This window comes from Neltuma alba, unplaced genomic scaffold (assembly GCF_004799145.2).
Source record: "Neltuma alba isolate B1F8T4 unplaced genomic scaffold, ASM479914v2 tig00011865_pilon, whole genome shotgun sequence".
Lineage (NCBI taxonomy): Eukaryota > Viridiplantae > Streptophyta > Magnoliopsida > Fabales > Fabaceae > Neltuma > Neltuma alba.
The window spans coordinates 50,094-68,402 of record NW_021636469.1 but is presented as its reverse complement, the minus strand read 5'-3'; the positions used below and the strand labels follow the sequence as shown (position 1 = coordinate 68,402).

General features: G+C 36.3%; 1 protein-coding gene across 2 annotated transcripts; it reads left to right on the top strand.

Moving 5' to 3' along the window:
- The first annotated feature begins 1,558 nt into the window (after positions 1-1,558).
- Positions 1,559-16,930, top strand: LOC114718738 (brefeldin A-inhibited guanine nucleotide-exchange protein 5). 2 transcript variants are annotated; one of them, XM_028904157.1, is made up of 34 exons: positions 1,559-1,664; positions 1,873-2,002; positions 2,189-2,270; positions 2,798-3,038; positions 3,273-3,394; positions 3,467-3,525; positions 4,914-4,971; positions 5,057-5,141; positions 5,228-5,425; positions 5,908-5,966; positions 6,056-6,125; positions 6,209-6,277; positions 6,975-7,097; positions 7,219-7,272; positions 7,367-7,455; positions 7,630-7,726; positions 7,819-7,917; positions 8,017-8,211; positions 8,328-8,438; positions 8,528-8,712; positions 9,400-10,023; positions 10,182-10,599; positions 11,485-11,724; positions 11,844-11,967; positions 12,048-12,196; positions 12,347-12,703; positions 13,643-13,809; positions 13,893-14,152; positions 14,400-14,578; positions 14,683-14,796; positions 14,908-15,044; positions 15,145-15,475; positions 16,004-16,099; positions 16,395-16,930. In XM_028904157.1, exons 2-34 carry the CDS (start codon positions 1,888-1,890, stop codon positions 16,455-16,457), a joined length of 5,370 nt encoding a protein of 1,789 aa, XP_028759990.1. In that variant the 5' UTR covers positions 1,559-1,664; positions 1,873-1,887; the 3' UTR covers positions 16,458-16,930. The 2 variants fall into 2 exon arrangements, with proteins under 2 accessions (XP_028759990.1, XP_028759991.1); XM_028904158.1 differs by having other exon boundaries at positions 1,568-1,664; positions 1,881-2,002.
- The last annotated feature ends 1,379 nt before the right edge of the window (positions 16,931-18,309 follow it).

Genomic DNA, 18,309 nt, shown 5'->3' with positions numbered 1-18,309 from the left:
TGATGAGCATGTTGGCTTTCTCACGCTGACAGCATATAACTCGCTCTCATTTCTTTGTTAACTCCCTGTTTGGAGGTGTCAAGGAGAATGAAATACTGAACAAAGATTAATTTCAGATGCAGTCTCTTGCCATGATATTGATTGTTGCGTGGATGGAACGAAACGACTAGTTCTTATCTGTCAGCTTGGCTGACCTAGATCTGAATTCGAAATTCCAATGTATCTTTAATAGTGCTGCTTTCAAGAAAGTCTCTTGGCTCTTTATTATTTGTTTACTTGAATCCCTTAGCTCATGATAGTTGAAAAGAAACGCAGATAATTCTCTTCAGCCTGGGCCTGGATATGAATAATTTTTATATTAATACTCCTCTGGTCCTTAACTATTTTCATCAACCATCAATATCAATCGATAGTTAATACTACCTCCGGTTATTAATATAAGTTGTTGTTTGACTTTTATTTTAGTTTTAAATATAAAATCTCAATTTATTTTGTCTCTCATATTTATACATTTTTTTTCTGAGATAGTTTTTCTAATAATGATAGTTTTAGCCAATATACTTTATTAACAAGGATATTTTAGGAAAAACAACACCTATTTATTACAAATAACTAACTTAATTTTTTTCTTTGATCTCCTCAAATTAGTTAACTAGTTCTTATAATTAGAACTGGAGGTAGTATTATATTGCAATTTTTATGCAAGCGTGTTGCTGAAATCTTAAATCACCACCCCCCGTTATCATGTTTGCTACAATGTACATATTGAAGCCATCCACAGATGCAACCATGTACAATGTCCTCAACAATTTCAAAGCATATGATGCCCAAAAAAACTTAAAAGAGCAAAATATCACTAAAATGAAAGAAGCAGTGTCGTTCACAATTTTGGTGAAAAATACCTCTCATAAAAGAGTGTAGTTATCCACTTCAAATTTAGCTTTATAAGTAATTTACAGTCAAATCACTTGATCACTCAGATTAGTAAATACAATAAGCAAGTCACGCATCCTAACAACAATTACTCACAAGCCTAATCGCATAATTTAGCTTTCTATAAAATTTATGTATCAGTAGAAAAATGTGTTTTTTTAATAGATGACGACTTATAAATAGTACAAATTTTATTTTATTTTTTAATTGCATCAGTAATTCAGTATTGATAAGCTTTGAATTTTATACACCTATTTACATCATTTCTTACAAACTAAGCTAGTTTTTTTTTCTTGCTTTTAACTTATTTATCTGTTTTTCGGCCAACATTTTAGCTCTTCTTTTTGTTGGGTGCACATTTTAACTTGTTTATCTAAATTCCTCGAAGTTGACCATGAAGGCCGAAACGATTGAAAAAACAGCTCAGACGGCGTCCCAGGCTCCCAGCGTAAGAAAAATATTTTCGGGCCAAAAAAAAAAGAAGAGGCCATTGGCTTGAGCAAAATAATCTTCTTCCCTGTAAAATCTCAGATGGGAGTTGAGACTGGCAGCATAGAATGTTTCATGGTCTGAAGCGAGAGACCAGAGCAGACCCGTGATGAAGCTTTAGAGAAATATACTAGAGACAGATCCAAAAGCGTTACTTTGTCTCAATTGCTCTTTCCTTCTCCATTCTCTCATTGCTATTTACTCTGATCTATTCACGTTCACTCTCTTTTATTTTTGCCGAGGTATAATTTTCTCCCACTTTCCTATCGTTCTGTGGCATCGAATTCCTTCGCTGGTGGATGAGTTACCGATTGCGGAGACTTTTCCGTGGATTCTTAGGATTAATGGATCTTGTTTTGGTTTCTTTTGATCTTCAATTTAGCTGCATTTTCGTTTCGAACCGAGTTGTCTGGGTGGTGATCTGTGTGGCGGTTTGAATTTTGCTGCCAGGAGTTTAGCAAAACAATGGCTGGAGGTGCTGCTGGGGGTTTTGTAACTCGAGCATTCGAATCACTGCTCAAAGAGTGTTCTTCTACCAAGAAGTATCCCGAGCTACAGAAGGCTCTTCAGACGTACATAGGTTGCCAACCCTAGATCCTGTCTTACATTGCCTTTCTTTTTCTTTTCTCTATTTTAGTTGTCGTTATGACCCGCTTTTGTCTATTCCAAGCGATCTCTTATTCTAGTTCAGTTAGCGGGAATGCTCGATGCTGCTACTATGCTCATGGTTTCGTTAATTGCTTTGTGGATTCTGTTTTCTTTTCAGACGTTACTAAAGGTTTCAATCAGATACAGCAGGCTGCTCCAGGTGAGGCCAATCAAGCAGCACCCTCTGCAGGAGATGAGAGGTAAATGCTTCAGATTATTCTTGTTAATTTTGCATTTTTCCTCTTCTAGCTTTCAATATAGCATTGTCACAAAAAAAGGTTATTATTGTCAAAGCTATCATTAAGCTCTGAGAAAAACATTCTCTGTTTACTTTCGGTTCTACCAGCAATCTATCAGAACAATGAAGCTTTACTGTCACTTCGCCTAATTTTATCAGGATTTAAAAAAATTTTCTTTGCACTTTAAGTTTCTCATGTCATTCATGGAGGAAGTGCATGATTCCTCTATGTTTTAGCATCATAGATATGTTATGTGCAGCAATATTATGTTGCAAATCATTATTATGACACATTATAGTTCTTTGAACATTTCCTTCTGATCTAGTCAATGCCACTCTCATTGAATTTTTCTACTGTAAGCTATTTAATAAATTAATTATATGGAAAATGAATCATCCTTATATGGTGAGAGTGAGATCAATCCCTCCATATTGAATCTGGTCTTTGGAGCTGTGTAGTTATAACAGAGAAATAATTTTTGTTTGTAGCGCGCTTGACACTGAAGCTGGAGCAACTAGAACAGAGGCAGATCAGTCACAGAAGGGTGAACATGTTATTGAGGAGGCAGAGCCCGGTAGCAGGCCTAAGAGTGTAAATATTACTGCTATTTTAGCTCATGCTGGGCATACTCTTGATGGAGCTGATGCGGAGCTTGTTTTGAAGCCACTCAGACTTTCCTTTGAGACAAAGAACTTGAAAATTCTAGAACCTGCCTTAGACTGTCTACATGTATGTGCTCACTTAATTGCTTTATGTTCTTACCCATTGATGGAGGAAGGGAGAAATCCTTCTATTTCATCATTGACTAATGTTTTGTGTGTATATAAATGTATGTAAGTTTGTGTGAATATACACAGAAGCACTAAGTTGTGATATATTCTTGATAAATCTTACAAGTAACCATGAACATTGATGGTAAAATTGAGAGAGTTGCTTAATCTACTTGTTTACTTTTAAGCACAGAAACTTATTGCTTATGATCATCTGGAGGGAGATCCTGGGTTAGATGGTGGTAAAAATGCCCCACTTTTTACAGACATTCTGAACATGGTTTGCAGTTCTATCGACAATTCTTCACCTGACAGGTATGCATCAATGTAGTTTTTTAATGGCTTTCTGAATTCAAGTTTCTTATTTCACCTATTTTATTGAAGCAGTACTGTACTCCAAGTGCTGAAGGTACTTCTTACTGCTGTGGCCTCCGCAAAGTTCAGAGGTACTGTTGTTAAATCAAATCCATTTTCTTGTGATATATTTCTGCTGAGAATAATTTATTGCTGTGAACAAAACATATTTGAGGATCTTGCATATAGGCTTTAGTTTAATGTACCTTGTTTTCACTTTAGTTGCAGTAAGTGATGTGGATGCATTTTGTGTATAGGTAGTAAATGGTTAATATATTGTTCATTGAAGACAAACTTTTTTCTCAAAAGGAGCCTAAATTTCATGTTTAATTAGACCCTTTTTTTGTTTTCAAATATTATTTTTGAGTATCTTGCGTTCATTTTAGTAAGTATTTCATAATCAGAAATAAAGATATCTATAAGTGTAGATTTAACAGAATTTTATCCCTGTCTATCTTTCAATAAGCTGAAGTAAATAAGGAAGTTTGTTTAGCAAAATTTTCTGACTAATCTTCCCTCAGCTTTTCATTGTTTGTTTTGGCTGCATTTTATCTTCATATTTGTTTTCGTATCTGAGATGTGAAAGATGATAGCTAGTTATGAGGCTTTCAGTCTGGAACTAGAATTCTCATTTATTTTCTTCTTTGGATGCAATTTACATTCCAGTTTTAGTCTATTTGAAAGAGGCAACTTTAATGCGTTGACTATGGAATCGGTAATGGAGGATGTCTGTCTGTCTGTTTCTGTGTGTGTGTGTGTGTGTGTGGCAGTGAACTGAAAAAGAAAGAAAATTTACCAGGTGATATGTTTTATTTTAAACAAAATTCCATGGCAATAGGCAGTTAAATACTGTATAATTTCAGTCAAAATATCTATAAGATCTGGAATAGTATCTTGATTTTCCTTTTTCCGAAGTTATTGATTATTGATTTGAAATGTATCAAAATGGTGCAAAGTTTGGGCTGGAAACGGAGCTTTCCAATTAGGCATGACACAGTAATACCTTTTTAATGGGTCATGAGGCTTCTAATTGTTAATAAATGCATTTTAATGGAGAACACAATGCCCTTAGGTTGAGTAGTTTCTCCGTGAGGGTCTGCTGTTATCTATAATCAGGCGTGATCACTTTCAAGCCAATTTGGGGGGGGGAGGGCATACAATGTTTTAGACAAAAGCCATAAGGGCCGCACTACTGCTTCGTTTCTTTGACAATTTATTTTCAGTTATGGCATTGGTTTGTTCAAATTAATCACAGTACTCTGGAATTATAGATGCATGCATTCTTCTAGCTGTGCTTTGTGTCGGACTGATTTTCTCATGGTCCTTTGCATAAAGAACCACTGTTGCTGCTATAACATGCGGTGGTTCTCTTCTTTGTTTTCTCCTTTTGTTTTAATATTTGAATCTTCTTTCTCTCCATGCTTCGTTGAGTGTGTTTTTTGAACACATCTTCATGATACAATGCCTGTCCCTTGTTCAGTGCATGGGGAACCGTTGCTGGGAGTTATTCGAGTATGCTACAATATTGCTCTTAACAGGTACTATTACTTCTTGTGTATTCTCCAAGGCTTGTAATATTATTATACAGTACTTACTTGTTATATTAATTGTCTGGATATATAGCAAGAGTCCTATAAACCAAGCAACAGCGAAGGCAATGTTGACACAGATGATTAGCATCACTTTTAGGAGAATGGAAACTGATCTGGTGTGGAATTGAAATCCCTTCCATTCAGCATCTTTTGGATATAACTGTTATGGAATACTATTAGTGACATCTATCAAATTATCCAGGTTGAATCTTTATCTGGTTCTGGTTTACCTTCAGAGGATGCTTCAGCAGAGAATTTGAACACAAAAACTGAGGAAAGTTCCATGGGGGATTCAAATGACAAGGAAATGACTCTAGGCGATGCACTTAGCCAAATCAAGGAGGCGTCTCCAACATCGCTTGAGGAACTTCAAAATCTTGCTGGTGGTGCTGATATCAAGGTGAAAGATGTGCATATGTATTTCTTTTAGATAAACTTCATTAAGGGGAGGGTAACATATAAACGAGGAGGACTAATTGTCATCCTAAGAAGAGGATTGAGTATAAGGTAGCTGCTAGAATCCTATTGGGACCCCTATTGGGTAGTATTAGATGTCTAAATAGGTCTCTAAGTCTAGAGGTTTTGACTTCCTAACTAGCTAGTCTTTTGGTAGAGTGAGTGACGAGATGGTTCAGTGAGCTACCAAGGGCAGAGCTGTTGCGGATGTTGGCTATGATGGGTAGATCTCTGCAAGGATCCTATTAAATCTCACATTGGGTAGTAAGGGATGCATAAGTGGATTTACAATTCTTGAGGCTCTTCCTAATGGACTAGTGTTTTTGGAGAAATCCTCCTCTAGGCTTGTAACAGTAGTAAACAAAAATGTGCTTATTTATGCATCTAATATAGTATATATTTCACTTATATTTACATGTTGTACAGGGCTTAGAGGCTGTACTTGACAAGGCTGTGCATATTGAAGATGGTAAAAAGATAATCCGGTATGAATATGATATTGTACTTTTGGTAGCTCATTGTATAGCTCTTACTCAGAGTAGATGCTCAGACTATTAGTCTTGTTTCTGTTAAGAGGAATTGATCTGGAGAGCATGGGTATTGCACAACGTGATGCTCTGCTGGTCTTCCGCACTCTTTGCAAGGTAGGTTGTCTGTTCATTATGATATTGGAATTGCTGCTATCTCCCTGTTAACCTCTCTAATGCTCCGTACATTAATTTGGCAGATGTGTATGAAGGAAGATAGTGATGAAGTTACAACCAGAACACGAATATTGTCTCTTGAACTTCTGCAGGTATAAAGTGACTTTTATATCTGCTTCTAGCCTTTAATTTGATTAGTTAGTCAAATTATGCTTCATAATGTATTGTATCCAAATATCCATGACATTATTTTCTCAAGTGCAGAGACAATGATGGATGGGGTATTATATTACTCACCCCCAAGCATTTAGAAAGAAAGAACAAGTTTCTTTCTCTACTGAATCCTTGAATCCCCTGTGGGAAAATTTACTAAATGAATAATTTTTCCAAAGTTGGAGCCTTTTGTACTTCTAATAAACTGATATAAGATCACAAAAACAGAAAAAGGAATTGTCTGAAAGAACAATAGAATGCATTTGGGATTGTATTATTTCTTGCTATTTTCTAATAGTATTAAACTAGTAGACGTGCACGCACATGCGCGCACTACCTATAATTCTTCAGTGGGGTAGGTATCTTGCTATACTCAGACCCTTAAAAATAAGTAAGATTTTGGGGGACCTATAGGGATATTTTGCCTATCCCTACTCATGGGCATGCAGAAATCATTATGCACTAGTATATTTATTTCACGCCATCCTGACAGGAAAGAGGTTGATATATTGTTTGGCAATCTTCATTGTTCTATATTTGATCTTCAGGATTGCCTGTTTTTGAAAGTTACTTGTTTCAATGTTACATGCTCAGTGTTTGATTGTGATCTCAAGGATCCTTCGTTTTCTTTCTCAGGGTTTGTTGGAAGGAGTTAGCCATTCATTTACAAAGAACTTTCATTTTATTGATTCAGTAAAGGCTTATCTTTCATATGCATTATTGCGAGCTTCAGTTTCACAATCCCCTGTCATATTTCAGGTTCTCTTTTCTCTTTCCTTCTTTCCTACTTTGTTTTTTGGGAATTAGATTATCTTCCCTCATTTCCTTAAAGGAGTTCGCAAAATTTATGGTGATGATGCCCTTCTTTGACACTTGACAGTATGCTACCGGAATATTCTCTGTCCTGTTACTGCGATTCAGGGAGAGCCTCAAAGTATGCATATCATTTTGCAGATGTGACAGTAGCTTCTCACAATAGACATTGTTAATTTGATGCGTGGTTTTTTTTTTTTTTTTTTGGCTTTCAGGGGGAAATAGGCATATTCTTTCCCTTGATAGTTCTAAGACCACTTGATGGTTCAGAATTTTCAGTCAACCTAAAACTAAGTGTTCTTCGGTATAATGCCCTTCTCTGCCAACTCTAGATGTGCCATACAATATTATTATATTTATATATTTTTTATGTTGGCATATAAATTTGTTTTAGTGGATATCTCGGCATGATGGGTTTTCAATATATCATTTGCTATTCTCTTCTCAATTACTAATCTAATGAAGTGCGGCTCTGCAGGATGTTAGAGAAAGTAAGTAAGGATCCACAGATGCTTGTTGACATTTTTGTTAACTATGATTGTGATCTTGAGGCACCAAACTTGTTTGAACGAATGGTATAGTCTTGCATTTATATTTTCTGTTATGTAATGTACAGAATTTATTTAATTCACTCATGAGCAATCTGTTTTACAATTTTAATATGTAGGTTACATCTCTATCCAAAATAGCTCAAGGGATTCAAAATACTGATCCTAATTCGGTTGCTGCATCTCAATCATCTTCAGTTAAAGGCGCATCACTTCAAGTATGTGTAATGGCTTATTTCATTTATTAAAGTCACTATTTAATTGAGCTACATCGTGACTAAATTTGTGGTCCACGCCCACATTTTTTATCCTTTCAGGGTCTAGTAAATGTTCTTAAATCACTGGTTGATTGGGAGAAATCACATAAGGAATCAGAGAAGTTAGGAAAGGGTGACCTGCATGAGGGGATTTCTGCTGGCGATTCTGTGGAAATGAGATCCAGGGATGATGCAACCAGTGATTTTGAGAAGGCAAAGGCTCATAAAACCACATTGGAGGCTGCTGTTGCTGAGGTAACCAATTATAAGTGCTTGAAACTTCTTAACAGGAAGGAACAGCTTGCTGAACTTCCTTGTTTAATGCTTGGCATGCTGTTGGGGTCTCACTAATGGTTTTGATGATCTTTTAGTTCAACAGGAAACCAGTGAAAGGGGTGGAGTATCTAATATCGAATAAGTTGGTAGAAAACGCACCTGCTTCGGTTGCTCAATTTTTGAAAACCGCTCCAAATCTGGACAAGGTTGTAACTCATCTATTATAATATAGTTTATAATCTAACATCATATACAAGTTTGGTTGGGAATATATAATGTTCCTTTGGGATTTCAGGTTACTATTGGTGATTATTTAGGTCAGCATGAAGAGTTTCCCCTTGCTGTGATGCATGCTTATGTAGATTCCATGAACTTCTCTGGAATGAAGTTTGATTCAGCCATCCGTGAGTTTCTCAAAGGGTTCCGACTTCCAGGTGAAGCTCAAAAGATAGACCGAATCATGGAAAAGTTTGCAGAGAGGTAACGCTTGTTTTATTTTTGATTTTCCCAAGCTTTTTGGCCTTTTCTTTCCCCTTGACTAAGTAGGGTTTGATAGTCTGTTTCAAGACATGAGTCACCAAATAGATGTAATGATAAAGGAGTTATGTCTTAACAATCACTGTGGGCCTATTTATAGGTGACTTAAACAAATCTAATTGAATTGAAAGTCACATGGTTTAATTCTATGAGAATCCTAATAAAACTCTGCTGAGGGTTAGATTTTGAAAAGCAGCTGAAAGTTGCTATTGCAAGCCTTAAATCCAAGTCATAATTACATGATAAATTAATTTTAATTCTATTTTCCTATTCCTGTATGAATGACCAGTTTACTCCCAAATGTGGAGGGGTAGTTAAACTTAAAATTTGTGAGGTACATATGCTGTTTATATGTGTGAAGCACCTCTGAACAGTTCAGAAGATCTTGTGCGATTCAAAAGAAATACAGACTCTGCTACTACACCTATTATCCTCATCGTCGTCATTGTTTTGGTTTTCATCTGCCATACCAGAGAAAATTGCTAAAATGTAATTTTTACATTTTGGTTCGTTTGGAAAACAAAAAACACAAGATAGATTCATGTATGATAGGTATTCTACATATCTCGATATTCATATCTTTTGTACTAATTGAGGTGATAACTTTTTCACATCTCTTGTCTGTGGCAGATATTGTGCAGATAATCCTGGTCTTTTTAAAAATGCAGATACAGCATATGTTCTTGCATATGCTGTTATTATGTTGAATACTGATGCGCATAATCCAATGGTGTGGCCTAAAATGTCCAAGTCAGATTTTATACGTATTAATGCCATGAATGATGCTGAAGAATGTGCTCCTACAGAAATGCTGGAAGACATCTATGATTCCATTGTCAAAGAAGAGATTAAAATGAAAGATGATGCATCTGTTATTGGAAAAAGCAGTAGGCAAAAGCCAGAGAGTGAAGAGGGACGTCTTGTCAGTATTCTTAATCTGGCTCTCCCCAAAAGGATGTCATCAGCAGATGCCAAAGCGGAGAGTGAAGAAATTGTTAAGAAAACACAGGCTATATTCAGAAATAAGGGTGTTAAAAAGGGGGTATTTTACACTTCTCGGCAGATTGAACTTGTAAGGCCCATGGTAGAAGCTGTTGGTTGGCCGTTGCTTGCTACGTTCTCTGTGACTATGGAAGAAGGTGACAATAAGCCTCGTGTTCTTCTATGCATGGAGGGTTTTAAAGCTGGCATTCATATTACATATGTGCTTGGAATGGATACCATGCGCTATGCATTTTTGACATCTCTTGTCAGGTAAGTGATCCTTTCAACATGCTCTCCTGCCATTTTAAATGGTTTTATGTTTCTCTATTTTGACTTAGATCATGCTTAGTGCATGGACCTGCGGTATGACAAATCTGACGTTTATGAAAATAGAAAATATTCACTTAGCCCCTCCGTTGATACTTCAGGTTTACTTTCTTACATGCCCCAAAGGATATGCGTAGTAAAAATGTGGAAGCCATGCGGACACTGTTGGCTCTTTGTGACTCAGACACAGGTGCCCTTCAAGACACATGGAATGCAGTTCTGGAATGTGTTTCTCGCCTTGAATTCATAGTATCAACTCCAACAATATCTGCCACTGTGATGCTTGGATCCAATCAAATCTCCAGGGATGCTGTAGTTCAATCTCTAAAGGAGTTGGCTGGAAAACCCGCTGAAAAAGTATTTGTTAATAGTGTTAAGCTACCTGGTGATTCAGTTGTGGAATTCTTCAATGCTCTTTGTGGTGTATCAGCTGAAGAACTAAAACAAACACCAGCTCGTGTTTTTAGCCTTCAAAAACTTGTTGAAATCAGCTATTACAATATGGCTCGTATACGTATGGTATGTCTTTTATCAAATAAAGTTGTATGTCTTTTCTTTATAAGCTTGCTGTGGCCTAGCATAAATTGATTTTGGTAGGAACTTAGTTTACTTTTCAAATTTTTTATCGCATGCTATTGTTTATTCCATGTTTTCGACATATTGACCCGTCATTTGGCATAATAGCTCTTAAGTGAGAGGTGAGAAGGGTAGCTAATCATCTTTAGATAAATTAATGATATTAATGCAAATATCATGATAGGAAAATTATTTATGATGGTTTTTGTTTTAATTTGGATCATCGATTTGTGATGATGATTGCATCCTTTTCTCCCTTGATACATTTTGAGGCTGCTTGATTATTGGAATGGATGAGAATGGAATGGGAAAAGAAGTTGAAAAAAATAAACAAATAAAGTGACTAAATTAGGGAAGGGAGATAAGTCAACTGTATCCAAAAGGTAGCAGGGTTAACTTACTTGGTTCAAACGAATTTGGGCTGGGGAGTCATGATTCATGAGGTCTACCATGGGTATGTTGATTCCCACATTTCTGGTATTGGGCTTTCCCATGGGAAGGATGAGGCCAAGATAAACGGGCAACCAACACATCATGATAAAATGGAGACATCATTCTCATGCTTTAAGCTTGACTCTAGCAACCAAACCAGTGCTTCCTGATTATACATGCACACACATACACACGATCATTCAAGACCCTCTCAGTTACTGTGGAATGATAAGAAATGTGATTTTGCTCAAACTTTTTATCATCTTTAAGATGAATGAGCTATTATCCCTTCACATTAAATTGTGAGCCTATTGTGTTCTTCCATGTAACTGTTCAGCCTTTTGATGCTTCTGTGAGTGTTCTGAGGTTGAAAATTCTTATTGGTATGTCTTCCAGGTCTGGGCTAGAATATGGCATGTTCTGGCGAATCACTTCATATCAGCTGGGAGTCATCATGATGAGAAAATTGCTATGTATGCCATAGATTCTCTAAGACAGCTAAGCATGAAGTATTTGGAGCGTGATGAGCTGGCCAATTTCACCTTCCAAAATGACATTCTCAAACCGTTTGTTGTCCTCATGCGTAATAGTCAAAGTGAATCCTTAAGGAGCCTGATTGTTGACTGCATTGTTCAGGTCTCTCTTGAATGGTTTCCCACATCTTTTCCTTTTCGTTTAGTTTAGTCTCCAAAATTGGCTTTTTCCTAGGTTGTGGCACATTTGCTTAACACAGTTAGTGGTTGTTTTTATCTCAGATGATCAAATCTAAGGTTGGAAGCATCAAGTCTGGATGGCGTAGTGTCTTTATGATTTTTACAGCTGCTGCTGATGATGAATTGGAATCAATTGTTGAGAGTGCATTTGAGAACGTTGAGCAGGGTAGGAATGACTTTCTTTGGTCTTGCCATAATAGTTGTCTGCTGCATTTTTGTCTATTTTGACTCTTGGTGTATTTGCAGTTATCTTGGAACACTTTGATCAAGTAGTTGGGGATTGTTTCATGGACTGCGTAAATTGTCTAATTAGGTTTGCCAACAACAAGGTTTCACATCGTATAAGTTTGAAGGCCATAGCACTCCTGCGTATTTGTGAGGATCGCCTTGCAGAGGTTTGTTTTTTACTATTGGGAATTTGAAGTTTCATATCGTTGTCATGTCTTGAGATTCTTTCACTAATTGGTTTCTTGTTAAGTCATCACCCTTGGTGTTTGCTTGTTACAAAATCACTCACAGTGTTTTAAATTGCTTGTCTGTTTTAGGGTCTTATTCCTGGAGGTGCTTTGAAGCCAATTAATGCAGAAGTAGATCCAACTTTTGATGTGACTGAGCATTATTGGTTTCCAATGTTGGCTGGCTTGTCTGATCTAACATCAGATATGAGACCAGAGGTGAGAAACTGTGCGCTTGAAGTCCTGTTTGATTTACTCAATGAAAGAGGCAGCAAGTTCTCTTCATCATTTTGGGAGAATATATTCCATCGTGTTCTATTTCCCATTTTTGATCATGTGAGACAAGCTGGAAAGGAGGGCATTGTTTCTTCCGATGATGAATGGCTCCGTGAAACAATTATACATTCACTTCAGCTGCTCTGCAACCTTTTCAACACTTTCTACAAGGTAAAGAACTAAGAACAACATTATTATCCTTGTGACTTGACTGCTAATAAGCTGGGTAGCCTGGTTTTAAATATGTTAATCAGGGTTGTTCATCTTGATGCTAAGTTTTAGCATTGTCAATTCAGTATAACAGCTGCCAGGACCAATTTTGTTGCTTTCATTATTCAAATACCAATACCAAGAACTTCTTGATACCAATGCATCTTTTTGCTAGTCGGTGCTTTCTTCAGATTAATGAGACTGGGGATAGCTTGGCGAGAGAAGAATAACATTACTGAAGTTATTGAATTAAGATATGCTACCAATCAGGACATTTATTCAGTTGAGAGGTCAAAAAAGAAAACTAGATATACTGAATCATTTGATATAGATAATGAATATGTATCATGAAAACTTTTGAACAAGTATATATGTCAAAATAGTTTATTTACTTATCAAGCTGTCGTTATTTGGGATTGTTGAAGGCGCTTCTCTGAAATACTGTTTTTTTAGATGTACATGTGCTGTTTGAAGAGACTTAATGTGCTTACATCATTGATACCTTAAACTTGAAGGATTGACTTCTTCAAATTAAATGAAGAATGAGTTCAATTTTTAAATTTTCTTATCAATTACTCCTCCGGTCCTTAATATAGGACCCGATTCTTAAGTTGGTTTTGGTCCTAAATATAAGACCCATTTCTCATATTTATCAATTTTCTCTAAATTACCCCTATAGATACTCTCTCAACCATAATTAAGTAAAAGAGGGAGAGGGGGTATTAAGAAAGATGATTATGGTGTTTTAGGAAAAATGTGTCACTTTTCTTATAATTAACCAACTTACCTAACTTCCTTAATCTAATCAAATTTGTTAAATGGGTCTTATATTAAGGACCGGAGGAGTATTTAATTATGGCTGTGCTTTAAAATATTACTTATGGGCCAACTTTCTTCCAGGAGGTTTGTTTTATGCTGCCACCTTTGCTGGCTTTGCTGTTAGATTGTGCTAAAAAGCCAGATCAAACTGTGGTTTCAATATCTCTTGGTGCCTTGGTTCATCTAATTGAAGTTGGGGGACATCAGTTTAGTGAAGCTGACTGGGAGACACTGCTGAAAAGCATAAGGTACATTTTGTTTTTGTTTTCTGAAGATCTTCTGTGATGAAGCCCTTATTAATAGGATCAGTGTATTTAACTTTGATCTCCAGTGATGCTGCATATACAACGCAACCACTTGAGCTGCTTAATACCTTCAGCATTGAAAATATGAGAAATTATGGAGGCATAGATAGATCAGATACCAGTGCAGGTGATAGTCTTACAGTAAAGTCTATTGACAATGAGGCAGTGGGTGTCCGTCAGCTTAATGTCAATGATAACGGAAAGCTATTCCCTCAAGCTTACTCAAATATAAATGTTGATGGAGTTGAAGGTTCAGGATCGCAGACAAATTCAGACCGATCTGAAGGTCAGGTTTTTCAAAACATCTAATAAATTTCATATTTATGCATAGTTTGCTTTTAGTGCGATTATTGAAATGACATCAAATGGACACTGTATTTTTTTGAAAATGGAAAACCATTATAATAGGAAATTGCTAACTTCGATTTTCTTTCTACATTGCACTGTAGAAAGAAAATGAAAAGTGGGATACAGGGGAAAATGAAGAATAAATATATGTTTGATGATAGTCATGAAATTATTTATTGCTGTAGGCCTTCCTTCACCATCTGGAAGATCTCCCAGACCGGCAGATGCTGCAGGCCTCAAGCGGAATCAAACATTAGGTCAACGTATTATGGGAAATATGATGGACAATCTCTTTCTCAGAAATCTTACTTCCAAATCTCAAAGCCGACCTTCAGATGCTTCTCAACCTCCTTCTCCAGCTATGGTATTGTGCAGGATATGATTATCATTTGCTGATCTTATGTCATCTGTTTTAAAGTGATCATATAAATGCTTTTAGTATTTTGATTTGATTCAATGCCATTTTAGGTTACTGATGCTGTAGAACCTGATACCAAGGATGAAGAGAGTCCTTTGCTAGTTACTGTCAGGGGAAAGTGCATTACTCAATTACTTCTTCTTGGCGCAATCGATGGTATTCAGGTTTGTCTGCGATTGTTTTTATAGTGTTAAATCTCATATTTTTGGGTTCCCTTTAATTGCTACTTTGACTTATTTATTTAATTAAAAACGAGGGGTAACATTCATTTGCAGAAAAAATACTGGAGCAAGTTAAAAGCACAGCAGAAAATTGCTGTCACGGACATTCTGGTGTCTCTGTTGGAGTTTGCTGCTTCATATAACTCATCCACCAACCTTAGAACTCGGATGCACCAGATTCCCGAGGATAGGTAGTCAATAAATCCATATCTGTTTTTCTTTGCTGATGGTGTTAAGTTCATCTGTCATTGGTATGGAGCTCTAAATCACCTCAAAATGATTCTTGGGCAGGCCACCCGTCAATCTTCTCCGCCAGGAATTAACTGGTACTAGCATATATTTGGAAATCTTACAGAAATCGACTTATGGATTTGATACAAACAGAGAGAAGAACCTGCAGTCTGACGGCTTTCAACATGCTGATAGTAAAGTGGATGATGGCTCCAGCATTGCTCAGCATTCTGAGGTTGAAGAGAAATTTGAAAGAATAGCTGAGGAGAAACTGGTTTCTTTCTGTGAACTGGTACTGAGGGAGGCATCTGAGCTCCAATCTAGTGCTGGAGAAACCCCCAACATGGATATTCATCGTGTCTTGGAGCTGCGTGCTCCTATCATAGTGAAGGTACACAATTTGCCCTCCATGGTTTTATATGAAATTTCAAATACATTTTCTTTATTTCTGTTGTTGTAAAAGCGTCTTGTATTACAGTTCGCATCTGTGACAGAATTATGCATTTTCACGTCATGCCTTTGTAGAGCAATTTTGCCTTGAGTTGTCTGCCAACTAATTCTGCATCTTATTTCCCTGGACATGGAGGAAAAGCTCTACCTATCTTAATTACTTACTATGTACTTGGCATGCGTTCCCTTGAAAACTTTTTTGGTCTGCTTAAGGAGCCTGTGAACTAATGCTATTCCATTGTAGTAGATATAGTTTGTTCAGCTTATGCTATTCCTTTGACAGGAGCCTGTTTCGGATTTTTGTCTTTAGTAATTTTCAAATTACTTTCACATTCAGTTGTAACTTTTAAGATTTCAGTCAGAAAGAACATGGTTTATTGATAGTTGTTGGTCTCAATGCATTTCAGCTTTTCATGTGATGGTTCGGATCTTAAGATATTTACGTCCTCATAATTGTTTGCTCTCTCAGGTGCTTAAAAACATGTGTTATATGAATAATAAGATTTTCAGAAGACACCTCAGAGATTTCTATCCCTTGCTGACGAAGCTTGTATGCTGCGACCAGGTAATTTCTTATTTTTACAGTCATTGAAAGGCTCATTTACTTGGAAAATTATTGGGTGATTCAAACCTGGTATTTGATGAATTGCATATCTGGGAAAAAAGGAAATAAAAAGAATAGCTATAAGGCCATTCCGGAGCAGTTGCGGGACAACTAAATTTGGAATACTAATAAAATTTAAATATCAATTTTCAACCAATTTTTTTTTCCCACTTATTCTCTTTTCATGATTTTGATGCTTGCAAGCTAGTTGAGGGAAATGCCCTGTGATATGCTGACATTTTTTTGGTTCGATCAGATGGACATTCGGGGAGCCCTCGGTGATCTATTTCAAGCACAATTGAAAGCACTCTTACCATAGCTACTTCTAAATGTCACTGATTATCAGACGATCCGTTTCAGCACTTTGGCCTCCCACTCTCTTCGACCTGGAACGGGAAATACTATTCAATTTTCTTTGACCTGGAAACGGGAAATATTGTATTCTTTTGCATTTAATCTTCGACATCAGTCTGAAAAGAAAATCTTCTATAGGTAATTAATTTTGTGTTGGCCTAGCCGTAGGAGTTCTATAGAAGACCGGCAATACAAATGTAATAGTCATTTTCTTCATCTATCTCGCAATAGCAGTTCGCCCAGGTCCAGTTGTTTGTGCAGTGTAGTGTTTGAACATTAGCATAAATTCTGATTCAGAACATGTGGAATCAGTTTTTGGTTGTTGTATCATAATAGTTGTGTACCCTGTTAAACCCCTGTATTCATGAGATGTCAAATATTTAGTTTTCTTAAATCATTCAAGAAAACAAAGGGAGCATTTTCCTGTTGCCCCACTCATTGCAAATTAGTAGTTTCCTGCATATTTTCAACAGTTGAGGTTCCCGAGACACAAGAATTGGTAGAAGAAGGCAAGCGACAGTGCCTTACCCATTAATTGTCCATGTCTGATTTGATTAATAGTTTGTCAATTCGAATTTTTCGCGTGGAGTTATTTTGTTGATTTTACAATTTATATGGGTACTTTTTTTTTTTTTTAATGCCAGCATTATAACCGGATACGACAAATTTAGGCAAACGTTGAAGCGCGGATGTGAATTTTTAAGTTCTTTTTATGTATAATGAGAGTATTTAAGGTTGATCTGATAATTCTAATCGAGGCTAAGTATAAGGTTTATTACGTATATAAACTACTCAATCTGTTTGCAAAAACAATTTCCATCATCATATGATTTATAAAAGTTTAACCATCAAGAGATGGGCATTTCTGGTTTTTTCTTTTTTCCTTTTCCTTTTTTCCTTCATATATGCACTCAATATTCTTATTGATTCCATATATTAGGGGAGGTTTTGATTAAGAAGTAGTTATTGGCAAATGTATTTTAGGAAATAGTATTGGTTAAAAGTAATAGTTTAAAAAAAATCAGCTGCATATAAATTATTGTCTAAGTTTTTAAATTTTTATAAGGTAGTAAACTAACTCCTACATTTATAGTTTAGGAGTATGCACAGTGTACCCTATAATATGAAGATAAATATTACTCCTCCTATCTTTAATATAGAACCCAATTCTTGAGTTGGTTTTGGTCCTAAATATAAGACTAATTTTTCATATTTATCAATTTTCTCTAAATTACCTTTATAGATACTCCCTCAACCATAATCAGTAGAAGAGGTATTAAGAAAGATGATTATGGTATTTTAAGAAAAATGTGTCACATTTCTTATAATTAACTAACTTACCTAACTTCCTTAATCTAATCAAATTAGTTAAATGGGTCTTATATTAAGGAGCGGAGGAGTATTAAACAATGATGATAAAAATAAAATAAATGTCATATTTCATTTTTGCCAAAAAATTGAAGGATTTTGAACTCCCATTTCCCTTGGCTGGATGCATTAAGAGGAGGGGGAATAATCAAAAGTGGCTTTCATTTTCATCAACACCTGGAAGGATTCAAAAGGTGCATTGCTTCTGTGTGAGGTTTCGGGTCAAGCACAAAGGTATCTTTTGGCTTCGATTCTTCCTTTCTTTCCTAGACTGTTCTTCCTGTCCTCCCACGTACGCATATTTCCAACAAAAAACAGAAAGTTATCCGGGTTCTTGTCTTCATGCGGTATTCCCCTAGAATCCAGTACTTTGTCGAACTTTTATGCAATGCTTTCCGTAACTTTCTTCGGAATCAAAGGACACAACTCTTCCCCCCCATTAAATACGC

Excerpts from the sequence above, each read along its gene's own strand:
- LOC114718738 (XM_028904157.1), top strand. The coding sequence starts at position 1,888 with ATGGCTGGAGGTGCTGCTGGGGGTTTTGTAACTCGAGCATTCGAATCA. Across the intron at positions 3,039-3,272 it reads CTGCCTTAGACTGTCTACAT|AAACTTATTGCTTATGATCA; the intron begins GTATGTGCTCAC and ends TTTTAAGCACAG. Across the intron at positions 7,456-7,629 it reads CTAAAACTAAGTGTTCTTCG|GATGTTAGAGAAAGTAAGTA; the intron begins GTATAATGCCCT and ends GCGGCTCTGCAG.